We start from the raw sequence: 25,631 nt of genomic DNA on the forward strand, positions 1-25,631 counted from the left end.
CACCTATTTTCTATGTTTCTATGTTTCTAATGTCTCTATTTAAAATGGCCCCTGGGTGAGTATGCTTTTGTCATTAGAATTACATATTCCACAAATGGCAATGTTGCGGTGTCTCATTTTTGTATCTCTTAGCTCTTTGTATGGTACAGCAAAAAGATTATTATGCTCTAACTAACTGCTTCGAAAAATGACCTGTTTTGTTACTTATTTAAACTATAAATAACAAGGTAATATTAAAATATATAAGGCCGAATATGTACGACTTTAAAATGAATTGCACACTAGTGTCCTGTCCAATTGTCTTCTTCATTTTATCTGAAGTTATTCTCAACTTCCAGGTCAAAACTTTAATTTGCACCAGCCAATGGAAAAAAAAGACAGCAAAATGTATAATATACGGGTCTCATACCCGTCTCGTGCCTCTGCCGAAGTTTTTGTTCCAAAGGGATTGACTGTGATAGCAAAGTGTTACATGAAAACATTGGCAGTGAATCTCCAGCAGCCTCATGAATGCTGTACAATAGAGTGAAAAATAGTTCTGGGTTTCCTTTATATCCTTTAAATACAAATATTTGTCAGGCTGTGACTTGCCAGCATGTTTTGCAGAAGGCAGCTCAAACTCTAATATACGTGTAACCCCATCAACAACTCTAAAAGAACGTAATCTCATATTTATAATCAAGTAACTTTCAATTCTAACCACACTGGGTTAAACTAACATCAAAATACTTAACATATTAGCATCACTCATCATTCAAAGGCTGCAACATAAACATCCACCCGACTGACCTGCTTCCTTTTTACAACGTTGATAACTTTGCTTTCTTTCCGAATGCAGTATGGAGAAGAGTGACTACTGACTGAATGGCTATGATACGTCTCCCACTGATACAAATATCTGTTCCCTTTGCAACCAAGAGACATAAGAGTTTCATTAGAAATAAAATCAAAGTCTCTTTCTGGTTGAAATTAAAAAAGAACAAAGTTCTAAAATTTCTGATCAAGGTACATATAATTATTGTGACAATGCATTCACACAGCCCACAAAGGTTGTGTCATATATTCAGACAGCATTTAATGAAACAGCCAGTTACAAAGTCATAATTAAAAATCAAACAGGCTGAACAATGTCAGATGCGGCCATGAAGATGTGAGTGAGTCACCAAATGACATAATGGCAGGAAGCAGAAACACAGCCACACCAACTGTCATGTTCTTCCATTTTGGATTTAATATTGTCCAGCGGTGCTGGGATCACACTGAAGGAGACGGACGATGGAAGGATCACTTTTGGCACCTCGGATGAATTCTTCAAGGGATAGTTTACCTACAACAAAAGAAAAATTCTAATCATGAGTATTTAAAATTTGATCAAATGGACTAGAAGAGTAGAGAGTACAGATCAATAGGCTAGTGCATGTAATGAAACATATTCTATTCTTCCAAGCTTAATGTGTCAATGGGTTATGGGGTGAAGGCAGGGGAATGGGGTTAAGAGGGAAAGATAGATCTGCTATGATTGAATGGTGGAGCAGACTTGATGGGCTAAATGGCCTAATTCTCCTCCTAGAACATATGAACTTAACGAGCTGAATATTTTTAAACAATGAGGTGTAGTATATAATGTATAAACATTATAAGATTGAAACATAAGATTGTTACGGGTTTGGACACGCTAGAGGCAGGAAACATGTTCCCGATGTTGGGGGAGTCCAGAACCAGGGGCCACAGTTTAAGAATAAGGAGCAAGCCATTTAGAATGGAGACGAGGAAACACTTTTTCTCACAGAGAGTGCTGAGTCTGTGGAATTCTCTGCCTCAGAGGGCAGTGGAGGCCGGTTCTCTGGATGCTTTCAAGAGAGAACTAGATAGGGCTCTTAAAAATAGCGGAGTCAGGGTATATGGGGAGAAGGCAGGAACGGGGTACTGATTGTGGATGATCAGCCATGATCACATTGAATGGCGGTGCTGATTCGAAGGGTCAAATGGCCTACTCCTGCACCTATTGTCTATATCAAAGACATCAGTTTTGAAGATAACTAATTCAGACACTCTGCGACTTTCGTAAGTGTTACGCTCTGTAAACCCTTGTCAGATTTTATGCATCAGAATTCCCTTAAAACAAGGTAGAAATAAAGAAATGCAGTTGATGGTTCATATATATGGAGTAACTCAGCAGGTCAGGCTGCATCTCTGGAGAACATGGATAGGTGAAATTTTGGGTCGAGACCTTTCTTTACACTCAGTCTGAAGCGCAGTTTGAAAGGCAAACTGTTTCATACTCAGTCTTAACTTACTCCAGCACTTTTCATCATTTCACTTTAAAATTAGATGTCAGCGAATGTGAGGGAGAAGGAGGAGGCAGAGGGGGGGAACTCAGAGCTCACAATTAGACAAGGGAGAGAAACCTGATTTTGAAGCGTTAACTAAATTATTAACTCTTTGAGAAACAAAAGGGTGAAAATACTATATTACAGGTGCACAACCTTTTATCCGAAGATCCAAATAACGAAAACCTCCGAATAGCGGACATTTTTTCGGTCCTTGAAGAAAGGTCCTTGAAAACGTTCACCGAGGGCGGCCCGCAGAGGTGACAGCGGAACCTCCGGTCGGTCCTCGAAGAAAGGGGAACTAAATCCCCATTCATAAAAGAGAAGGTGAGGGTATATTGCGCGGGAGGGTTAATAATTGACAATATGCTGCTGCCTGCCCGCTGAGTTAAAAAGTTCCCACGGTAGCACGATACACAGTGTATCGTGAGTCTTGCGTGGGAACTTTTTAACTCAGCGGGCAGGCAGCAGCAGCAGATTGTCGCTGCCTTCAGTTTCACCCCACCTACACCCCTCTGCTTCCCGGCCATGTGTGTGACCCCTTCCCTCCCCTCTCCAGCTCCCCGCCCATTGCACCGGCGCGGGGGCTATGCACTGTCTTCATGTCGGTGATGCTAGCAGGTCAGTGCCAGTCACTGGAGACGTCAGGACCAACGGGACACCGATCCCCAGGCCCACTGCAAGCACGGAGATCCCAGAGACCCACAGCCAGCAGCAGCCCAGCCCCGTTCCAACTCCAGAGGAAAACTGCAAACTGGCCGGAGACATCAGGACCACCAGACGCCGCTCCCCGATGGGCCGCTACGTCGACAAGTGGCAGTTCGCCCACAGCCCGAGCTGTGCCCCCTCATCGGGACACCGACCCCCAGGCCCATTGCAAGCACGGAGATCCCAGATCAGCAACTCCAGCCCAGCCCCGCTCCAACTCCAGAGGAACACGCTCCCCGTATGGGCAGAAGCTGATGGTGTGCAAGGTACGTCTTGTTCTTGGGGTCGCGCAGCTCGGGCTGTGGGCAAACTGCCTCTTGTCGCCGTAGCGGCCCCGTCGGGGAGCGGATTCCTCTGGAGTTGGAGGGGGAGGGGGGTATTGTGCTGTTTGATCGCCCCCTGCTATCCCAGGGACAGGGAGACAGGACGTTCACCGAGGGCGGCCCGCAGAGGTGACAGCGGAACCTCCGGTCGGTCCTCGAAGAAAGGGGAACTAAATCCCCATTCATAAAAGAGAAGGTGAGGGTACATTGCGCGGGAGAGTAGGAATCCCAAGACAAAGTTGAGTGAGCGTTCACCGAGGGTGGCCCGCAGAGGTGACAGCGGAACCTCCGGTCGGTGCTGGAACAAAGGGGAACTAAATCCCCTTCATAAAAGAGAAGTGGAGGGTATATTGCCTGGGAGGGTATATCGCCTACCTGGAAGAAACCGGACATTTTTTCCAGGATGTCGTCTGCTCACCAAAGCTCACGTTTGGCGCCAAACGCACGTCGCCTCTGCTGCACACGGATATAAGAGTGTGAAAATGTCGCCTTAGGGCATGTAGCCCCGCTATGGTGACATGAGTGCGAGAGGTGATTCAATGCTGCGGTCACATTTACAAATTCAGGAATTCAATCAACACACTGCATTTCATACAGACATTTATTCTGCAAGAAAAAACTACATTGAAGACTCAAACTCGCGACCGAGGAACTGCCGGGATCAAGGCGCAAACTCGCGACCTTGCGGATATGAGCCGAGCACTCTACCACTGAGCCAGCCATTAAAATCTACGCTAAAAAAATTCCATTCCGAAGGCCGACAAATTCCGAATTACGAAAAGTGTCTGGTCCCAAGGCTTTCGGATAAAAGGTTGTGCACCTGTACCTTAAAAGGCAAATTAAATACTGTTCCTCCAGCATGGCAGTAAACAATGCCACTGTTCAGAAGACCCAAGATCTCATGCATGGTAGAACAGATCTTGAGCAATTCTGCACCATTGTGGAAGAAAGCAATTGGCTAGTAGATTATGAGGAAACCAGAAGAAGGCATGAGAAAAAGTGTCAAATGGTTAGAAAATGGAAGAAGAAGAGGATGAGATGAATGTAGGGAGTGACTTCGGTAAGGGAGAGGGTTAGAGGCACAGGTGACTAGCAAATAATTTGGCGAAAGGGTGGGATGCAGAATTAGGCAGCCAATGTTTGGGGGAAGGGAAGTGGAAATTGAAGTGAATTGAAATAAAATGAATTAAAATGAATATATTTTATTAGCCAAATATGTATACATACAAGGAATTTGCCTTGGTGCTTTGCTCGCAAGTAACAACACAATATACAGTAGACAGTTAAAAATAAAACATTATAATGAAACATGTGAAGAATGAAATAAAATACCAGAGCAAAAGGAGGCTACAGACTTTTGGCTGTTGAGTAGAGCTACTGCTCGTGGAAAAAAGCGTTTTTTTGTCTGGCTGTGGCGGCTTTGACAGTCCGGAGTCGCCTGACAGAGGGAAGTGCTTCAGAGGGAAGTGTTAGCAAACCATAGGAAAATCGCTCATGCATATACCTTAAGGGCCTGTCCCACCAGCATGCGATTGCATGCGTCTAGCGCGACCAAATGTGGTCGCTTGAGGCGTACAGCCTCGCGGAGCCGGTCCCACTTCGATCACCAGAGGGGTATGGAGTTGTGCGGGGCTGGTCCCGACATCGTGCGCAGCGTTTTGTACTGCACTGTCTTGCACTGTACAAATCTTGCACTGTTCAAAAATTTCGCGCGCCAACGGCCTGTCGGCCCGCAGGCGCATTGAGGGCGTACGCAGCGTCTCGACGTCGTACGCAGCGTATCGATGTCGTACGCCTAGCGTGTGGCTTTGCGCGATGACATCACCGCCTGGCGTGCCATTGCGCGATGACGTCACGGCCCGATGCCGTGCGACATCAAAATTCAGTCGGCCCGCCTCCTGCACAGCTGATTGGTGAGTTTGACGTAAATTACGTCACGCACGAACTTTGCGCGTACTTACCGCAAACTTAGCGCGAACTTTGCTTCCGTTTGGTCGCGCTAGACGCATGCAATCGCATGCTGGTGGGACAGGCCCTTAAAAGACCCAAAAGAATTTGGTAAGCAACATCAAAGTATTTCAAGTTCGAGTGTCAAGTTTACATTTATTGTCATTGTACCGACGTCGAGATTTGGGTTCCCATACAGCCATACAAATAAAAAGTACACAACACACGATAGAATTTAACATGAACATCCCCACACAGCGAATCAACGTTTCCCACTGTGAGGAAAGGAAAAAAAGTTCAGTCATCTTCCTCTTTGTTCTCCCATGGTCGGGGCCTATTGAGGCCTCTGCTGTCGCACAATGGCGGCCCAATGTTCAGGCCCTCTCGCTGGATCATGGAACTCCAGCATCGGAAGAACACTCTCAGCAACTTGGAGTTCCGAATCAGCCTCTTCCTACCCGAGACCGCGGCTCCCGAAGTCCACAGGCCGAGCTGGGAGGAGCTCCACACGGCAATCCTCGGCAAAAGACCCCAGGGCCCCGCGGTGTTAAAGTCAGCGCCACCCGCGGCTGGAAGCTCCACAGACCACCACTCCACGGTGTTCAAGTCGGTAGTTCCAGCACTCCGGAGCTCCAACACGGCGACCCGCTCCGCGATGGTACTTCAGTGCTGCGCCGCTGCAGAGCTGAAGCTCTGGCCGGTCTTTGGCAGGAAAGGCCGCGCCAATCCAGATGGTAGGCCACGAGGAGGACAGATGCATCCTCGACCAGGTAGTGAATGAGTAAAACAGTTTCCCCCTTCCGCCCCCCCATCCCCCACATAAAAAGACTAAAAGACCTCCAAAACAAAACTTGACAGACTAAAAAATATAAAAAATGAAAGGACGAACAACTGCAGACAAGGCTGCCATACTCAACGAGCCCCCAAATTATTTACTACCCATTAGATGTCACTGTGTAAGCGAGGCTTTGCTTCTGGAAGAGCACTACTCTTGCACTAAATACGTGTTCCTTTCTATAATCTTTAGATCCTGTGATCTTAATTATAGTATCTGAATCATCTCAAATAGGGTTTTGTTGCAGAGGAATGTTAAATTGGATACATTTATAGACAAATGCATTATTTCCCAGTTGTTGAATCAAGGAGATTCTGGATCAATGTTTAAAATAAGCGGCATGTAATTGTTTTGCACTTTAACAATCTGAAACACTGCAAAGGGCCATTCAGAAATGCTGACCCTTGAGGTGTATGGGAACATGGTCCTTCTAAGAAGAGGGAAATCTTGTGGGTCATCCTGGCTATTAGAGTAGATCAGTTTTGCATTTAGTTTTTAAAGCCGAGGGAACAAGTATCCTCTCCTATGGATGAAAACTATAGGAGAGGATACCAAATGTTGGGAACCAATGCTGAACCCATATTAAACATTTCAGTACCAATTGGCTCTTACACTTTTGGAAGAATGTGATGTCTTGTTCTTTGAAAGAGTAAATAAGTGATTCCTAGAATAATTCCAGTGAAGAACGTGTACAGTTAAATAGACAGTCAGAAGCTGAAGTTTTTCTTCTATGGAACAGAGAAGACCATAAGTGAATTAGAATTTCTTAAAATTAAAGGAGTTATTTAAAAATTAATTGAAACTGTTACTGTTGAGGGCAGAAATTTAGGGTGAAAGAGTTGGGAGTGAGATTAACTGGAATGCTCTCTGAACAGTCAGTTCCTACTTAATGTATAATGTTTCATTTTACTGTGCTACCATCTGATTTTATTTTATCATGCAAGGGAAATAATTTCTAAAAGGCCATGCAATTGACCCTTCTAAGGAGAATGGGACAATTGTCCTATTTATTTTCAAATTTGATTGCTTTTCAATTACTTACCTCAAAATGGATGAGGTAATTTCCCATAACTGGCCAGCCTGCCAGTGCTCAAAGGACCACAAAACACCAATGGTCTCTTCGTCGGTCAATATAAGGCAATGCAGCACTGACCTCTATAGGAAAAGTGGTGAAACTGGAGGAGATAAGAAATGATTTAAGGGCCTGTCCCACTTAGGCGACCTCTTAGGCGAGTTTAGGAGACTCTGCGCTTGCCACAAGATCACCACATGGTCACCACATAGTCGCAGGTGAGTCTCCTTCATGGTCGAGAGGAGTTCCCGCATTCCGGGAAATAGTCGCGGCCTCAGCATGGTCGCAGCAAATTTTGCAACATGTTGAAATTGGTCGCCATGGAGAAAATCGATACTTTTGTAGTCGTAGGTGCAGCGGTAGTGGGGTCGCCATGTCGTTGTAGGTAGTTGAGGTAGTCGTAGGTAGTTTCAGTTCATCTGCTTTGCTGACCGGGAATTTTCATTGGCTCATTGAGGAAAAAAATATATAAGCACGAGTTTTCAGAACCAAGGAAAACAGACCGGTTAAATGCCCGCTAAACTTTACAGCTGTGTATCTCTGGCTTCTTAAAAGTGTCTCCACTCCTCCATCCACTTCTCCCCCCTTCTCGCCCCTCCCCCCCCCCCCCCGTTCTTTTAAAGGACTTACCATACACTGTGCTAGCCATCTTTAACCTTCCTGTTCATCGCGGGTATCACCTTGGCTTTGCACCGTGTGAATTTCAGACAGCGCTCCCCCGCTTTCCCCGGCCCCCGCCTTTTGTGTGTGTGTGTGTGTGTGTGTGTGTGTGTGTGTGTGTGTGTGTGTGTGTGTGTGTGTGTGTGTGTGTGTGTGCGTGCGTGTGTGATCCGCTGTGACGGTCGCTCCAGCTCGCGGTTTTTCCAGCGAGCGCCCCCGAGCTTGAAGTCCGTAGGCAGCCCGCTGAAAAGTCGCGTAAGTGGGACAGGCCCTTTAGTGTTATGCTTACTTTGTCCCAGAATTACAGAATGAGTCAGTGTCTTCAAATAAATGAGGGAGATATGGAAGATATTAAATGTGATGAAAACTTTCTAACGCACAGCAATATAAAAGATCTCCGCAGCATGTAGATTTTTAATCTGTGAGAATCCAGGGGAGTGTTTTTTGGAAAAGAGAAACCTGGCGATGCAAGTGCATAGTTCCCTAAAAGTAGCAATATGGACAGGGAAGTTTAATAAAGCTTATGGCATGCTTGCTTTCTTCAGGAGGAATACAGTACAAGAATTGGGATATCATGTTGCAGCCCGCACGTGGAGTATTGTTCGCTGTTCTGGTTGCCATACGATAGGAATGATGTGATGAAGCTAAAGAGGGTCCAGGAAAGGTTGACAAGGATGTAGCTTGTTAATTAGAGAGCTTGAGTTATAACAAAAGACCAGATAAGCAGGGTGCGAAGGAGCGTGAAGGTTGACCGTAGAGATTTATAAAATCATGAGGGGCATGGATAGGATGGAGGGGCATGGATAGGATGTAGGGTCAGTCTTTTTCCCCCATGCAGGGGCATCGAAAACTAGAGAGCGTAGACTTAAGAAAGGGTCTTGACCCGAAACGTCACCTATCCATGTTCTCCAGAAATGCTGCCTGACCTGCTCAGTTATTTCAACATTTTGTGTCTTTCTTTGAGCGTAGATTTCAGATGAATGGAGAAAGATTCAAAGGGGAATCTTTGAACGGCATTTAAAAAAAAGGGTGGCGAATGAGCTGCCTAAAGAAGTGAAAGAGGCCAGAGTAATTATGTTGATTAAAAGACATTTAACCACATACATGAACATGAAAGGTTTAGCGAGATATTAGCCAAATTGCGGGCAAACGGGATTAGTGTTGGTAGGCATCTTGGTCGATATGGATGGCTTACTCTAAAGGGTCTGTTTCCGTGCTGCACAACTCTAACTCTACCTCAATGATAGAATAACAGTGTCAGGAATTTTTAATGAAAAAAAAATTAAATATGTGCTAAAATAAAGTACAGAAGGACTTGTTTCATGCCTATGGAGAGTGAACATTGTTTACTTCTCTTGAACTCGACATGTTGGAAAGAATCTTTCAACATGGCTCCTGTTCAACATAAGCTTCACTTTTCTGAAATACAACTATTATTTGAAACTATTAAAAAATATATTTTTTAAGAGAGTGTATAAAATCATGAGAGGAATAGATCGGGTAGATACACAGAGTCTCTTGCCCAGAGGACCAGAGGACATAGGACATAGGTTTAAAGTGAAGGGGAAAATATTTAATAGGAATTTGAGGAGTAACTTTTACCACACAAAGGATGGTGGGTGTATGGAACAAGCTGCCAGAGGAGGTGGTTGAGACTGGGTCTATCCCAACGTTTAAGAAACAGTTAGACAAGTACATGGGTAGGACAGGTTGGGAGGGATATGGACCAAACGCGGGCAGGTGGGACTAGTGTAGCTGGGACATGTTGCCTGGTGTGAGCAGGTTGGGCAGAAGGGCCTGTTTTCATGCTGTATCACTCTATGACTCTGGAAGGCTATTGTTAAAAGATAGTATATTCTTTAACCTATTCTTTCACCACTGTATAGAATGCAAGACCATAAACAATGCACTATAGTTTTCAACCAGCAATGCTTCCACTCAAATGCAGAATATGGTTATATTTCATTCCATTAGTTATAATCTCTAAAATCAAGTTATTAATGTATTCTAAGAGTTGTAACAAATACATTTCTGATCCATGATGCTAATCAGTAAATGTGTGAAAATTATTATGATCAACTATTTAATGAAGGTAAAAACCTGGAGATACATGGACAGAAGAATTCATAGACTCACCATCACGGTTGGTATCCATCTGTCTGAATATTTTTTCGGTCCTCTTCTCGGGTGTTGACTCATCCTCTGGCATCCGCATCACAGAAGAAACCATTTTATAGATTGCCTACATAAAAGGAAAGGTGCATCAAGTGGTTCTGTATCTAAATGGTTTCTTATAGGTTATTGCATGCAGACTCCTGATCACAGTCCAGAATTGATTTTGTGAATTTGGGCTTAAGGCAACAACTACTGAAATAAATACAAATTGAATTCCTTGCAAAGCTAATAAAACAATATGATTAATTCCCTGATATTATTTGAGGGTTGTCTTGAATATGTTTGACATAGAGTCATTTCATAAGTCATTTAAATATCTTACACTCTGCAATGTACCAGGATTTCCCAATATTGAAATTATATAATCACATAATCTACCATTGCCTTAATGATACCCTCTCCCAACCCTAAACTCACAAAGAATTCAACGAACTCACAATGTATGTACTTATAACTCTCTCTAATCTTTCATAGGTAGATCGAAACACTTTAATGGCAGGATGTCACTAATGAATCACTAAGTTGCTTAAATTTTGTGGACAAGTCAATACACAGAATGGCAAAGATGACTTGAATTAAGAAAATGATAAAGCTCTTCTTAAGGTTAAGGAATCCAAATAAAATATACTACATGTTATTTCAATTGCAAGTTTACACTTTCTAATTGGCCTTGTGTTTGCAATTGCTCTGGGCACAGAATTTCCTTGCTGATCACACTTACTCCTAGAACTGGTGGACTGATTCACTACTCATGTCTCTTCAACTTGTCACAGGAAGTAAAAGTTAGGCCACCATTCTTCCCGGGATCAGGGATTTGTCTCTCGGCCTGACAACTCAAATTAAAAATACATTCAACCCCATGCTAAGCACACATCACTTGTCGTTAACGCTCACTGAAATCTTCAGGTTAACTTTCATTGTTGAAAGCATTCTGGTACAGGTATATTAGTCGAATCCTGATACAGTTATCACTTCTCTTGACCTACAAAGTTGATTCCTTAAGATCCATATTAAAAACATCATGTTAAATACAATTTGCACCAAGATCTTCTAATGGCTGTACAGACAGAAACTATGGAAAGTGATATCCCACTCCTGCACCTCTCTCAAATAGAATGGGACAATTGCTAAATTTTGGCAGGGCAAATTCTTTGTATATGACTTGTACTGTAGAACAAATTTTAATGTTTTTGACTTTATTAGTTATGTTCCAATTTTGGAAAAGTGCCGGGAGGGTGAACATTTCTTCACTCTGCTGTAGCTTCTTGCTCTACTTGCACAAGCAAGGAGAAGAAAAAGCTTTAAAAAGGAAGATGGAGGTCAGACATTAAGATTTCTTCAAGGCATTCAAAATAATCAGTTGTCTTCATTTAGAATTTTGTATCCAAGTTCAATTGATAAATCTGAAATTTGGTTCAATTTTGATTTTCCATTGAAGAGGGAGCAGCAAGTGTCAAATGAAGAGGGGGGGAAAACGTATTGGTGGTGCAGTAAAGAATACTTTAATTGGCTAAGGTAAATGATATTCACTCAGTTGCAGTGCTACATGTAAGGCAGTTAAAAATCTGATGTTGATACCAGCTGATTATACTTGCTAACCATTCTCCAACCTGTTTACATCACAGACTGCAGTTATACATCAACATTTCAGATAACTTCAATGTTTAGATTATTAAATGTATCCGATGTCCATTTTTGCTGTGAATCGTTACATATAATTAATGGAATGAGTGGGCCCCTTGGACCCAATGGTTTTATTTCAATACACAATGTTCTCAAAGAGCCTGATAGGGAAATGTTTATATGAAAACTACTGCCTGTAAACACTTTAAAGGGATTTTAAACTTTGGGAACATAGTGGATGCTGTATATTATCTTCACTTGACAATGTGGCATAGTTGATGAGAAAGGTTGCAATGTGTAACCAAATGTATTATGGCTCACGTTGTATAACTTTCAATATTAAATGTGTTCTGCAGCTTGTTATTTACTTAATTTCTTTATATGGTTTTCAAATTATGCCTGGCACTTGGGGAAGGAGTACAACATTTGTTTTTTTGCGAAACTATATAGTTTTTTTTAATAGTATTCCCTAATCACTTGATGTAGGAGTCTGCAGTGCAAAGGCAGCACTTTGCCATCATTCGTATCAACTGCATCTTAGATAGACACTTCCGGGACAGGTAAATTGATGAGGAAGTTAAGAAAGTCTCAGGCCACAGCAGAGTACACAAGTGTGCATGAAGATAGCTAAAAGTGTACACATGCTATCAGATATCCAAGGCAGTTCTTAATAACATTAACTAATCCTCACATATAAAGGGAAAATCAACCTAACATCCACAATTGGGAACACACACACACCAATGAAGAACCAACCAAATGAATACAAAACTATAGTCAAGAGTTGCTACAAGTTTAGGTGTCAACCTGATCATTCTCAGGCAAGATAACAAAATTACCAAAATTTAGTCTGAAGAAGGGTCTCGACCTGAAACATTGCCTATTTCCTTCGCTCCATAGATGCTGCCTCACCCGCTGAGTTTCTCCAGCATTTTTGTCTACCTAAAATTTAGTGCCCATGTTTTTGCTAGCAAATGCCAGAGGCTGAACTATTCGAATGTTTCTGGCTGAACTAATTGGTATTTCTCAATATCAAATCCAGTAAAGTTTCAGGATGCACATGCATAATTCCAAATCTATTTTACAGAAATCTGCCAGTAATTATCTTGCTACTCTGCCCTTTGATTTGTCAAGTCCAAAAATAGACCAGATGCTTACTATGATTTCCCAGTATTTACTCTGAGATTGATCCCAGAGCCCATTCATTTCAGGGGAGATTAAAGGGTTGTGGGGAAGTCAAGCATGGGGAATATGTAGAAAGATAGGATGGTATCAACAAGATTTTCAGAGCGGTTTTGTAGACGAGGCTTGTTATGGATTTCCTATGTTACTCCATTAAACTATGAGAGGATATACTGCTGTTCAGGGGCTTCAAAGATCAAAGAAAGGCTCAAATGGTGCAAAGATCATCTGGGCCAGAGAGATGTGTACTGTAGATTTAGAGAATAAAAGTAAAAGGGAATGGGAACGTGAACAGTGAACCTTGTATGAGAAAATCCAGATGATAGCTTCTTATCATCTATTTTCACTTCAATGAGATACTTGTTATGGTAATGTTGGAGAGGACAGGATCACAATGTCATCAGATACTCCTGCTAAAATGAATCACCATGTAGTTGAGCAGACTGTCAAAGGATGAATCTATATGAACTGGATTGGAAAAGAACTGGTGAAAATTGACTCACAGTTCATGGATTTTGTTATTGGAGTTTATAATTGCTTTAAAAAAGATCCTCAAAATCTAAAATATTAAAATGGGAAAAGCAAACAGAAACAGATTAAATGAATAGAAAAATAATCTGGATAGTTGGAGAGTTGAGCTGGTGAGAGGAAAATGTTATTTTATCTGGTCAAAGGACAGATTGAGGAAGGACAATAAGCAGCGGGAGCATGGTCAAACAGCATAAATTTACAGGAGTCAAATGAGACTTTGCTGAAATCATCCCCAGTGTATGGAGGCAATAAAGAAAGAAAAACAGGAATGAGTCATTTAGCTGGAAGAATGTTGTCATCTCAGAAGTCTTCCTTAGTGTGTACAGATGGATCATCAAGTATGACATGGAGGAACAAGTACAATTCACACTCTGTGAAAGACATCTACATAGAGGGAATGGTGCGGCAATTAAACAGTTTATTAAGAGGCTGCAGGAATTATAAACCTCTGCCCTTGGTGGAGAAAAGTTTGAAGGGTAACCTTAAGAAGTATTCCCTATCGTAAATGCGACAAGAATAGATCATAGTATTTAAGAAAGTCACTGATCCTACAATAATGAAACAATCCCCATAGCAGCAATCAACATTATGGTTCCCAGGGAAGAGGCAGAGATTTCAGGGGCAAGGGAGCAGGTTCCGCCACCACTCGAAGCAAACTGCAAGTGCTAGTCAACAAGATAAATGCTCCCACTGATTGTCGCCGGAAGCTTGCGTCCTTTTCAGGACGGACGATGACAGCGATGCCAACATTTGAAACATGGTAGATGGACACAGAAGAAGAAGATACCAGAATTGAGTGATGTGTGCAGGACGCCAGAGTGTCCAGTAGGCTATAAGAGGAGCCAGCAGTTGATTCTCCTCATCTCCTCTACGAACAAGTATAACTGCACAATTGAACAATGTGAAAGTAAATGTTGTGTTCTCACAGAATATGTAAGAGTGATTTGCAAACTGCTGTTACAACACACAGAGTAAAGGACTTCACAAAAACTGCATTTTACACAATGTGGAGTTCCTTAAGTGAGGTGGGTGGGTCTCATACGGAAAGCCAGTGATTTTGCAGCAGACCATTTAAATAACTTGACTACGGACTCATTCTCATTCGTTAATATATTTCAATCACTGAAGTAAGACCTGCAAGGCAGAAGATGAGTGATTTTTAAGTGTGGGCTCATGCTCTGTTGGTGGTAACAGTTGGATTGTGTAAGAGGGCTACCTGACTTGCATTAATGTCTACGATTTCATAGGTTCCTTTGGAGAAGAGTCTGTTAGGGAGTCCCTTATAAGCTCTGTTGATGATGCTTCCCTTTGTTGCTCAGCTCGGAGATGAGGCTGTGGATGCTGAGCAGAGACATTTCCAGGTAGCTGGCTTCTTCCTGTTGTTGCTGCTATTCTTCAATCATTTGCCTCAGGGCTCCCTTGCTGTTCCTCTTCTGGCATTATCTACCTCCTTTAATTTGAAGAATGAACAGCCTCTATCACACAAAATGTTATGTGTAGGATTGCAGAAGCAGGTTTGAACCGAAGATAGACACAAAAAGCTAGAGTAACTCAGCGGGATAGGCAGCATCTCTGGAGAGAAGGAATGGGTGACGTTTCAGGTTGAGACCCTTCTTCAGACAAAATGTTATCACCACATCTGCATGGCATCTACTATGCAATGCAGCCCTGGTTGATGCAGGCAATTAAATCTAATTTTAAGAGGACAATGTTAGTTCCCAGTACTATCCTGGTAGTTCCATGGCTTTCTTGCTGTTTTGGCTGGACCTATGTCAGGAGCCACAGCTGGTTCTTGGTTCTTGGTTTCTTGGTCCTCCAAAATATTCCAAAAGGAATTTAAACTGGAGGTGGTGAAGGGAGGGATTAAGCCAGAAAGGGTTATTGAGAAGAAAGAGCTACTTTAAATTTAGTTGGATCTGGTTGGGTAACTATAGTTGTGTGGAGATTATTCCATGCTTTAATTGTGCGTGGGAAGAACGAATTGCTGTACACATCTGTCTTTGTAGCTGGGATCACAAATTGGATCGAATGCCCTCGTCTGCTCCTAATTTGTTTGGGTTTGGTGTAGGTCTTGTAATCTATGTCGAGCTGACCATTTAACATTTTGTAAAAACAGTACTCTCCATCTCCCAGGATCCACCTCTCCTTGCTGCACTGACTGCTGAAAATGGCTAATGTGCTCAGGACAGAGGAGTTGCATGCTTTCCTGGAATCTTGGCATTCACTATTAGATCATTCGTATGATCCACAGAAATACAGCAAATCTGGCAAATTCTAATGCCAAGATACCACCAATTCCTCAGTGTAAACAAGTTAAATGAAATCTTCTCCTTGTGAATACAGTACACTGGTGACCTCTCTAATGCAGTGATGTGCAACAAATGGAGAATCAATGCAGAGATCTGCTAAAGGGGCTGTCCCACTTGGGCGGCCTAATTGGCGAGTTTAGAAGAGTTTTTAAAAACTCCACACCGATCTGAGGTTAGGATCAAACCGTGATGCCTTGTGCTATTGATACTCTACCACCATTGCACTGGGGAGCTTTGAGCTCCAGTTTATTTTGGTATTGATGAAAATGTGTGATGCGCGCTTAGCAATATCATTGGGTGTTGAAGCTTGACTAGCATTGTTATCACATGCATGCCTGATGCCAGGACAGGTCTGGTCGATCAACATGGATTGCACACAGAGGCTTATTTATTCACTGAACTTATGAGCACAGGAGCAGAATAAGGATACTGGGAGGAAATATCACTAAACAGATCCTCTTCAGAATTTCTAAATTTGCCAATGGTACTAAATTGGAAGGATAATTATTTCTGAGGAGGAATGCAAGCAATTACAGAACATCAACTAATTTGCTCATTGCTTCTGATTACATGGATAAAAGTCTGCAAAAAAACAAAAGCACTTTGTACAGTAGATGGCGCCAGATTTGTAAACTTTCTGCCTCAATAGAAATATTCATGAGAGATAAATGTATGTTGACCATCTCTTCCTGCCCTTTGGTGCAGTTTGCAGGATAATTACTGGCGAAACCCAGGCTGGAGTGTTGAGAATAAAGAGATTGTAATTCACATAAATAGAAAGTATGATCTCCACCCCGCCATTTGTAGGGGGAATAGAACGGCAGCTAGAAATTTCCAGTTATTAAGCAACTATCAAAATCTTTTCCTTGTGGATTGCAGATGTTTCCAATAAAACATTAAATCAGATGGTTAATCTGTGGGTGGGAAATCCAATTAACTATTCTGTACTGCAGTATCTGCAAGTTGCAGGCACCTGTGATTGGTTTAAGAGCTGGCAATGACATTTTCACCGAGCTTGGTAAAACAAAATTGAAACCTAGCCTCCATCAGCACACACAGTCCTTTCAAATTGAAGATTCCTTGCTTGTTTGTTTCTTAAGGTCAAAAGATTCAGCTGCAAAGCTGTGATAATCACTGTTCTGCTGTGGTTGAGCCAAACCCACCCACTAAACCTGTGAATACGGAAACACTGTTCAGATCCTGGAAGGAGTTGTTGGTGACCTGAAGTCTTCAGAATTTCCAGGCTTGCTGATATCAATACCGAGGAGGAATGCAACAATTTAATAGAAAGGCATTAATAAACTATTAATGAATTAAGTTCAAATAATAAATGTGATCGACTATATTTTAAAGGGAAGAGATAGAGGTTACTTGCTACTATCACCATCTACCTACCCCATCAATATCTTGAAAATCATTATTGACCAGAAACTGATCTATTCAACGCACAAATACTATGGATACAAAAGCAGGTCGGCATCAGGTTATCCTGCAGTTAGTGACTCATTTCCAAACACCCCAAAACTTATCAAGTGGCACACTATGGCCCACTCAAAACATTCATTCCTTACACCACAGTGACTGCTGTATGTACCATCCGCAGAATGCAGTGAAGATACGGGGGGGGGGGGGGGGGGGGGGGGGTGGAAGATTGCAACCTTCACGTGGTCCATCCTGTTTCGACGAATGCAATCAACCCAGCATGCACAATCAAATAAGATGAAATAGAACAAGTTGTCCTACAACTTTAGGCTGTGCACGCCATACGCAAGAAGAAGTGAAGATACTTACTAGGGAAACTATCACAGTACCCGTCAAACCCGTGAATTCCACCCCCAAGGATCAGAGCTTCACACACATGGGAATACCATCATATGCATGTTTCACTCATGCTGCGTCGTCAAGGCCACCAGCATAATCAAGGAAGAGTTGCACCCCGGCCACTCTATCTTCTCACCTCTCCCATCAGGTAAAATGTATAGGGTGATTTCACGAAAGGTCACTGGATCATAGATCCTCACCCACGTGACCGCAAAATTTAACTGGGGTACAAACGTCACTTCCAGTACATGTTATTGATGCTAGAAACGCGTACTTTCAAAACCCGTTAAAAACCGCAAAAACGGCCCGTTTTTGAGCTGTAAATAGCTGTGCCAGTCGGGGTGACCGCGAGGCACAGTTATCTTACTTTAGAGTCCAGAAGATAAAGAAAAACGAAGGTAAAGACAAGAGAGCGCTGAAGGGAAAATAACAGCGGAGGTTGTTGACCGTGCAGATATAACGATCGAAAATATCGGGATTTTATCACGTTTAATTGCTGCATTTCATCAAAACATCAATAATGCCTTAGTTTTGATGAAATGCAGCGAGCAAACGCGATAAAATCCTGATATTTTTTATCTTTATATCTGCACGGCCAACAACTTCCGCTGTTATTTTCCCTTCAACGCTCTCTTGTCTTTACCTTCGTTTTTCTTCATCTTCTGGACTCTAAAGTAAGATAACTGTGCCTCGCGGTCACCCCGACTGGCACAGTTATTTACAGCTCAAAAACGGGCCGTTTTCGCGGTTTTTAACAGGTTTGAAAGTACGCGTTTCTAGCATCAATAACATGTACTGGAAGTGACGTTTGTACCCCAGTTGGATTTTGCAGTCACGTGGGTGAGGATCTATGATCCAGTGACCTTTCGTGAAATCACCCTATAGAAGTGCGAAAACGCACACCAGATTCAGGGACAGTTTTTTCCCAGTTGCTATCAGGCAACTGAATCATCCTACCAACAACTAGAGAGCAGTCATGATCAGTGATGGAAATGGGTTTTAGGAACAAGGGGTACTCTAAAGTCTGTGAGGCTGAGGTAAGGAAGGAAGGGGAGGGGGGGGGGGGGCATGTACGTTGCGCATGTAAGAGTACAAGAATGCATAACGTGTTTATTGTGTATTTATAATATAGTTTATTGTGTATTATATGTCATAGCTGCTTTCTTGCATCTCTCTCTCTCTCTCTCTCTCTCTCTCTCTCTCTCTCTCTCTCTCTCTCTCTGTTTACATTACAAAATGTTCCATAATGGTATATAATCTCCATTTTTTTCTGTCACCTCCTCTTTCTTTTGGCATGTTCCGCTGTCTTTTAAAGTATCACAGTAAGCTTATTTTCACAGTGGTACACAAATCTGAAATTTATAGATATTTGATAGTGATATATAATAAAATTTGATAGTGATAGAAACATAGAAACATAGAAATTAGGTGCAGGAGTAGGCCATTCGGCCCCGAGCCTGCACCGCCATTCAATATGATCATGGCTGATCATCCAACTCAGTATCCCGTACCTGCCTTCTCTCCATACCCTCTGATCCCCTTAGCCACAAGGGCCACATCTAACTCCCTCTTAAATATAGCCAATGAACTGGCCTCGACTACCCTCTGTGGCAGAGAGTTCCAGAGATTCACCACTCTCTGTGTGAAAAAAGTTCTTCTCATCTCGTTTTTAAAGGATTTCCCCCTTATCCTTAAGCTGTGACCCCTTGTCCTGGACTTCCCCAACATCGGGAGCAATTTTCCTGCATCTAGCCTGTCCAACCCCTTAAGAATTTTGTAAGTTTCTATAAGATCCCCTCTCAATCTCCTAAATTCTAGAGAGTATAAACCAAGTCTATCCAGTCTTTCTTCATAAGACAGTCCTGACATCCCAGGAATCAGTCTGGTGAACCTTCTCTGCACTCCCTCTATGGCAATAATGTCCTTCCTCAGATTTGGAGACCAAAACTGTACGCAATACTCCAGGTGTGGTCTCACCAAGACCCTGTACAACTGCAGTAGAACCTCCCTGCACCTATACTCAAATCCTTTTGCTATGAAAGCTAACATACCATTCGCTTTCTTCACTGCCTGCTGCACCTGCATGCCTACTTTCAATGACTGGTGTACCATGACACCCAGGTCTCGCTGCATCTCCCCTTTTCCTAGTCGGCCACCATTGAGATAATAGTCTGCTTTCCTGTTTTTGCCACCAAAATGGATAACCTCACATTTATCCACATTATACTGCATCTGCCAAACATTTGCCCACTCACCCAGCCTATCCAAGTCACCTTGCAGTCTCCTAGCATCCTCCTCACAGCTAACACTGTCCCCCAGCTTAGGGTCATCCGCAAACTTGGAGATATTGCCTTCAATTCCCTCATCCAGATCATTAATATATATTGTAAATAGCTGGGGTCCCAGCACTGAGCCTTGCGGTACCCCATTAGTCACTGCCTGCCATTGTGAAAAGGACCCGTTTACTCTTACTCTTTGCTTCCTGTTTGCCAGCCAGTTCTCTATCCACATCAATACTGAACCCCCAATGCCGTGTGCTTTAAGTTTGTATACTAATCTCTTATGTGGGACCTTGTCGAAAGCCTTCTGGAAGTCCAGATACACCACATCCACTGGTTCTCCCCTATCCACGCTACTAGTTACATCCTCGAAAAATTCTATAAGATTCGTCAGACATGATTTACCTTTTGTAAATCCATGCTGACTTTGTCCAATGATTTCACCACTTTCCAAATGTGCTGCTATCCCATCTTTAATAACTGACTCTAGCAGTTTCCCCACTACCGATGTTAGACTAACTGGTCTGTAATTCCGTTTTCTCTCTCCCTCCCTTCTTAAAAAGTGGGGTTACGTTTGCTACCCGCAAATCCTCAGGAACTACTCCAGAATCTAAAGAGTTTTGAAAGATTATTACTAATGCATCCACTATTTCTGGAGCTACTTCCTTAAGTACTCTGGGATGCAGCCTATCAGGCCCTGGGGATTTATCGGCCTTTAATCCATTCAATTTACCCAACACCACTTCCCGGCTAACCTGGATTTCACTCAATTCCTCCAACTCCTTTGACCCGCGGTCCCCTGCTATTTCCGGCAGATTATTTATGTCTTCCTTAGTGAAGACGGAACCAAAGGAGTTATTCAATTGGTCCGCCATATCCTTGTTCCCCATGATCAACTCACCTGTTTCTGACTGCAAGGGACCTACATTTGTTTTAACTAATCTCTTTCTTTTCACATATCTATAAAACCTTTTGCAGTCAGTTTTTATGTTCCCTGCCAGTTTTCTTTCATAATCTATTTTTCCTTTCCTAATTAAGCCCTTTGTCCTCCTCTGCTGGTCTCTGAATTTCTCCCAGTCCTCCGGTATGCTGCTTTTTCTGGCTAATTTGTACGCATCATCCTTCGCTTTGATACTATCCCTGATTTCCCTTGTTATCCACGGATGCACTACCTTCCCTGATTTATTCTTTTGCCAAACTGGGATGAACAATTTTTGTAGTTCATCCATGCAGTCTTTAAATGTCTTCCATTGCATATCCACCGTCAACCCTTTTAGAATTAATTGCCAGTCAATCTTGGCCAATTCACGTCTCATACCCTCAGTTACCTTTCTTTAAGTTCAGAACCATTGTTTCTGAATTAACAATGTCACTCTCCATCCTAATGAAGAACTCAACCATATTATGGTCACTCTTGCCCAAGGGGGCACGTACAACAAGGCTGCTAACTAACCCTTCCTCATTACTCAATACCCAGTCTAAAATAGCCTGCTCTCTCGTTGGTTCCTCTACATGTTGATTTAGATAACTATCCCGCATACATTCCAAGAAATCCTCTTCCTCAGCACCCCTGCCAATTTGATTCACCCAATCTATATGTAGATTGAAGTCACCCATTATAACTGTTTTGCCTTTGTCGCACGCATTTCTAATTTCCTGTTTGATACCATCTCCAACTTCACTACTACTGTTAGGTGGCCTGTACACAACACCCACCAGCGTTTTCTGCCCATTAGTGTTTCGCAGCTCTACCCATACCGATTCCACATCCTCTTATTTATAATATATATAATAAAATATTTCCGCTTGCACTATTTTGCTAAATAAAACCACCCACAATAAAATATTCACGATTTATGCTGGAAAAAACTATTGGTACTACTTATTTAATTTTCTCCCAATCCATTCTAATTTAACTGAAACACTTAATCTGAAAATGCCGTTTCTTATTGGGGGCAGATAATAGAAAAAGTAATGCCCTTGGAGACAGCGGCTGATTGGACGGGAGGAATCAATTTGTTGATTGGATGGGAATTTTAAGCGAAGCTCGTCGGTGATTGGACGCAACCCCCTTAGAGACAGCGGTTGATTGGCCGTCAAATAATCGGGCACAAAAAATTGACAAACAGGAAAACAAAAAAAATCGGAATTCCGATTTAAATCTGATTTAAGGTACATAGGGTGGGTATCGATTAATTCTAGACAACAGATTTAAAAAAAATCTAACCCCATGAAATCACTCGGGGTGTATTATGATATGTTCTACAGTATGAAGTGTACAGCAAAACTGGCACTTCCAGAGTGGTCTATCGTGTTGTTTCTTCAGCGGACCACGGATTTATTTTAAGAGCAAAACATAAAGTGCTGGAGAACTCAGCAGGTCAGGCTGGATCTATGGAGGGTTCGAAGAACAGTCTTGACTCAAAACATCACCTATTCCTTCTCTCCAGAGATGCTGCCTGGCCCGCTGAGTTACTCCAGCGAAGGACAGAGAGACACAGCGAGAGAGGGAGAGAGGACGAGGGAGAGAGGGCGGGAGGGCGAGAAGGAGAGAGGGCAAGAGAATAAAATAACGTGGAATAATAAAATAAAGTGACTACCTGCACACCAGAGTAAGCCCGTGCTCGCGGTCCAGAGCAATGACAGCGAGTATATTAAATCCCCCCGTGAATTTTATTCAAAGGAACGCGGTGTCATTAATACATGGTCAAAACACAATTACATTTACTGAGGAATGTGGATCGATGTATTGATGACACATTGTATAACTTTGTGTTAACTACTGGTTATTAACAAGTGCTAACAATGGTAGTTAACAAATTGTTTTCATCTCATGGCCGATGCAGCGTGACTCGTTGTGACGATTATCCATGGTCACGTATGTAACAACTCTGACTCCCTTCTTGTACAGAAATTGGACATAAACTGAAACATAAACTGGAAACTGAAAAGTAGGGGAACGGCGTTCCCCTGCGTACCCCCCCCCCCCCCTCCCCCCCATTTCCATCACTGGTCATGATCTACTACCTACCTCATTGGAGACCCTCGGACTATCTTTGATTGGTCTTTACTGGACTTTATCTTGCACTAAACTTTATTCAGGTTATTCCCTTTATCACTGTGGATGGCTCGATGGTAATCATGCATTGTCTTTCCGTTGATATCTTGCTGGTGAGTCATGATATACCCAGGGGTTTTGATAGAGTTTTAACACAATGTCTTTGAACTGAATTGAATGAATTTGCCTTGGTGCTCCGCCCGCAAGTGAAAACATGACATAGTGACAATTAAGAATGACACATAAAACAATAAACATTAATAATAAAACATTATTGATTAAACATGTGAATTAAATAAAATACCAGAGCAAAAGGAGGCTACTGATTTTTGGTTATTGAGTAGAGCTATTACTTGTGGAAAAAAGTAGTCTGGCTGTGGCAGCTTTGACTGTCCAGTCACCTTCCAGAGGGAAGTGATTCAAAGAGTTTGTGGCCAGGGTGAGAGGGGTCAGAGATGATCTTGCCCGCTCGCTTCCTGGCCCTTGCAGTGTACAGTTTGTCAATGGAGGGAAGGTTGCAGCCAATAACTTTCTCTGCCGATTGGACGATTCGCTGCAGCCTCCAGGTGTCGTGCTTGGTGGCTGAGCCAAACCAGACCTGATGGAGAAGGTGAGGACAGACTCTACGATGGCCGTGTAGAATTGGACCACCATTGCCTGTGGCAGATTGTGATTCCTCAGCTGCAGCAGGAAGTACATCCTCTGTTGTGCCTTTTTGACTGTGGAGTCGAAGGTGGCCCCCCATTTAAGGTCCTTGGAGATGATGGTTCCCAGGAACTTAAAAGACTCCACAGATGTGACTGTGGTGTTGTTGAAGGAGAGTGGGGTGAGAGGAGGGAGAGCTCTCCTAAAGTCCACAATCAATTCCATTGTCTTAAGAGCATTAAGCTCCAGGTTGCTGCGATGGCACCAGGACGCCAGCTGTGTCACTTCCTGTCTGTAGGCAGATTCCTCCCCATCCTGGATCAGTCCAATCGGTTGTGTCGTCCGCAAACTTGAGAAGCTTGACAGAGGAATCTGTGGAGGTGCAGTCATTGATGTAGAGAGCGTAGAGGGGAGAGTACGCAGCCTTGCGGTGCTCCTATGCTGAGCGTTTGCGGGTCCGAGATGTGCTTTCCCAGCCACACACGCTGCTTCCTGTCTGTCAGGAAGCTGGTGATCCACCGACAGATGGGTTCAGGCTCAGTCAACTTGGAGAGTTTGGAGTGTAGTAGCACTGGCACAATGGTGTTGAATGCAGAGCTAATATCAACAAACAAAATCCTCGCATAGGTCCATTGGTGGTCTAGTTGCTGGAGGATGAAGTGCAGGCCCAGGTTGACTGCATCATCCACAGATCTATTGGCCCGGTGTGCAAACTGCAGAGGGTCTAGTGATATTTTTCAGCTGGCCAGCACAAGTATTTCAAGGGTCTTCATGACTACAGAGGTCAGTGCGACATGCCTGTAGTCATTAAGACCAGTAATCCTTGTCTTTTTGAGTAAAGGGACAATAGTGGAGGCTATGAAGCAGGCAGGGACAGTACAGGTTTGCAGAGACTGGTTGAAAATGTCTGTGTGGACCAGTGCCAGTTGCTCGGCACAGAGCTTGAGAGTAGCTTGAGGGAAACATTGTCTGGTCCTGGAGATTTCCGTCTTCTCTGTATTCTGAACAGCCTCTCCACCTCCTCAATTTCTATTGTTGGTGATGGAGAAGTGGCCAGATTGATGTTGGGCAGCACAGAGGGGATGGGTAGTGGACGTAACCCCAGTATTTTGCGGTCAGGCTGTAAGTGGGTGTTAAGTGGTGATTGGAGAGGGGTGGGTAGAATAGAATAGAATAGAATAGCCTTTTATTGTCATCCAGACCGAAGTCTGAACGAAATTTAAGCAGTCATACATATAATACAATACAATAAAAAACAACAATAAACACATATTAACATCCACCACAGTGAGTCCACCCAACATCTCCTCACTGTGATGGAGGCAAAAGTCTTAGGGCTGCAGTCTCTTCCCTCCTCTTCTCCTTCTGCGCTGAGGCGATACCCCCCGGGCGATGTTAAAACCTGTCCTCGCGGCTCAAACACCGCGGCCCGGGGTAGTCGAAGCTGCCGCTCACCAGACCTGCTGACGCAGCCGCTGGCCCGCGGCCGAACCCCCGGTCTCAGGCCACCGCCACCAGAACTGCCGTCCCAGCCCCCGGAGCATCGTTCCAGCCCCGAGCCGGATCGCCCTCACGTGAGTGCTGCCACCGTCTCAGCCTCGCGCCAGGCCGCCGCTCCTCCCTCGGGCCAGGCCGCCCCGACCGGGCGCCGCTCCTCCCTCGCGCCAGGCCGCCCCGACTGGGCACCGCTCCTCCCTCAGGCTGGGCCGCCGCCGACCGGGCACCGCTCCTCCCTCAGGCTGGGCCGCCCCGACTGGGCGCCGCTCCTCCCTCAGGCTGGGCCGCCCCGACCGGGCGCCGCTCCTCCCTCGGGCTGGGAACGCCGTACCTCCCCGAGCTCGGCTACTCCGACGGGAGCACCATTCCTTCCTCGGGCCGGCCGTCACAGCCCCTCACGAAAGCCCTGTTCCAGCCCCGAGCCGGGCCGTCCTCACGGGAGAGAGCCCAGTGCGAGTCCTGGCGGGCTCTGCCTCCTGAGTCTCGAGGTCGCCAGCTCCGCCATTAGGCCTCAGCGCAGACGGAGGCAGAGAAGGGGAATACGACAAAAAAGTCGCATTCCCCCGCAGGGAGAGACAGCAAGCCCCGTTTCAACCCCCCCCCCCCCCCAAAACACAAACTAAAAACCAAAACTAG

General features: G+C 43.8%; 1 protein-coding gene across 3 annotated transcripts in view; it reads right to left on the reverse strand.

Moving 5' to 3' along the window:
• Positions 1-29: 29 nt before the first annotated feature.
• ncald (neurocalcin delta) overlaps positions 30-25,631 on the reverse strand; it is a 162,931-nt gene continuing 137,329 nt past the window's right edge. For all 3 annotated transcript variants that reach the window (XM_033018954.1, XM_033018953.1, XM_033018956.1), the window contains exons 3-4: positions 10,012-10,117; positions 30-1,327 (exon numbers count right to left, since the gene is read on the reverse strand). In XM_033018954.1, coding sequence (XP_032874845.1) covers positions 1,230-1,327; positions 10,012-10,117 — 204 coding nt within the window. In that variant the 3' untranslated portion in view covers positions 30-1,229. The remainder of the gene's footprint in view (positions 1,328-10,011; positions 10,118-25,631) is intronic.

Source organism: Amblyraja radiata, chromosome 4, assembly GCF_010909765.2.
Source record: "Amblyraja radiata isolate CabotCenter1 chromosome 4, sAmbRad1.1.pri, whole genome shotgun sequence".
Lineage (NCBI taxonomy): Eukaryota > Metazoa > Chordata > Chondrichthyes > Rajiformes > Rajidae > Amblyraja > Amblyraja radiata.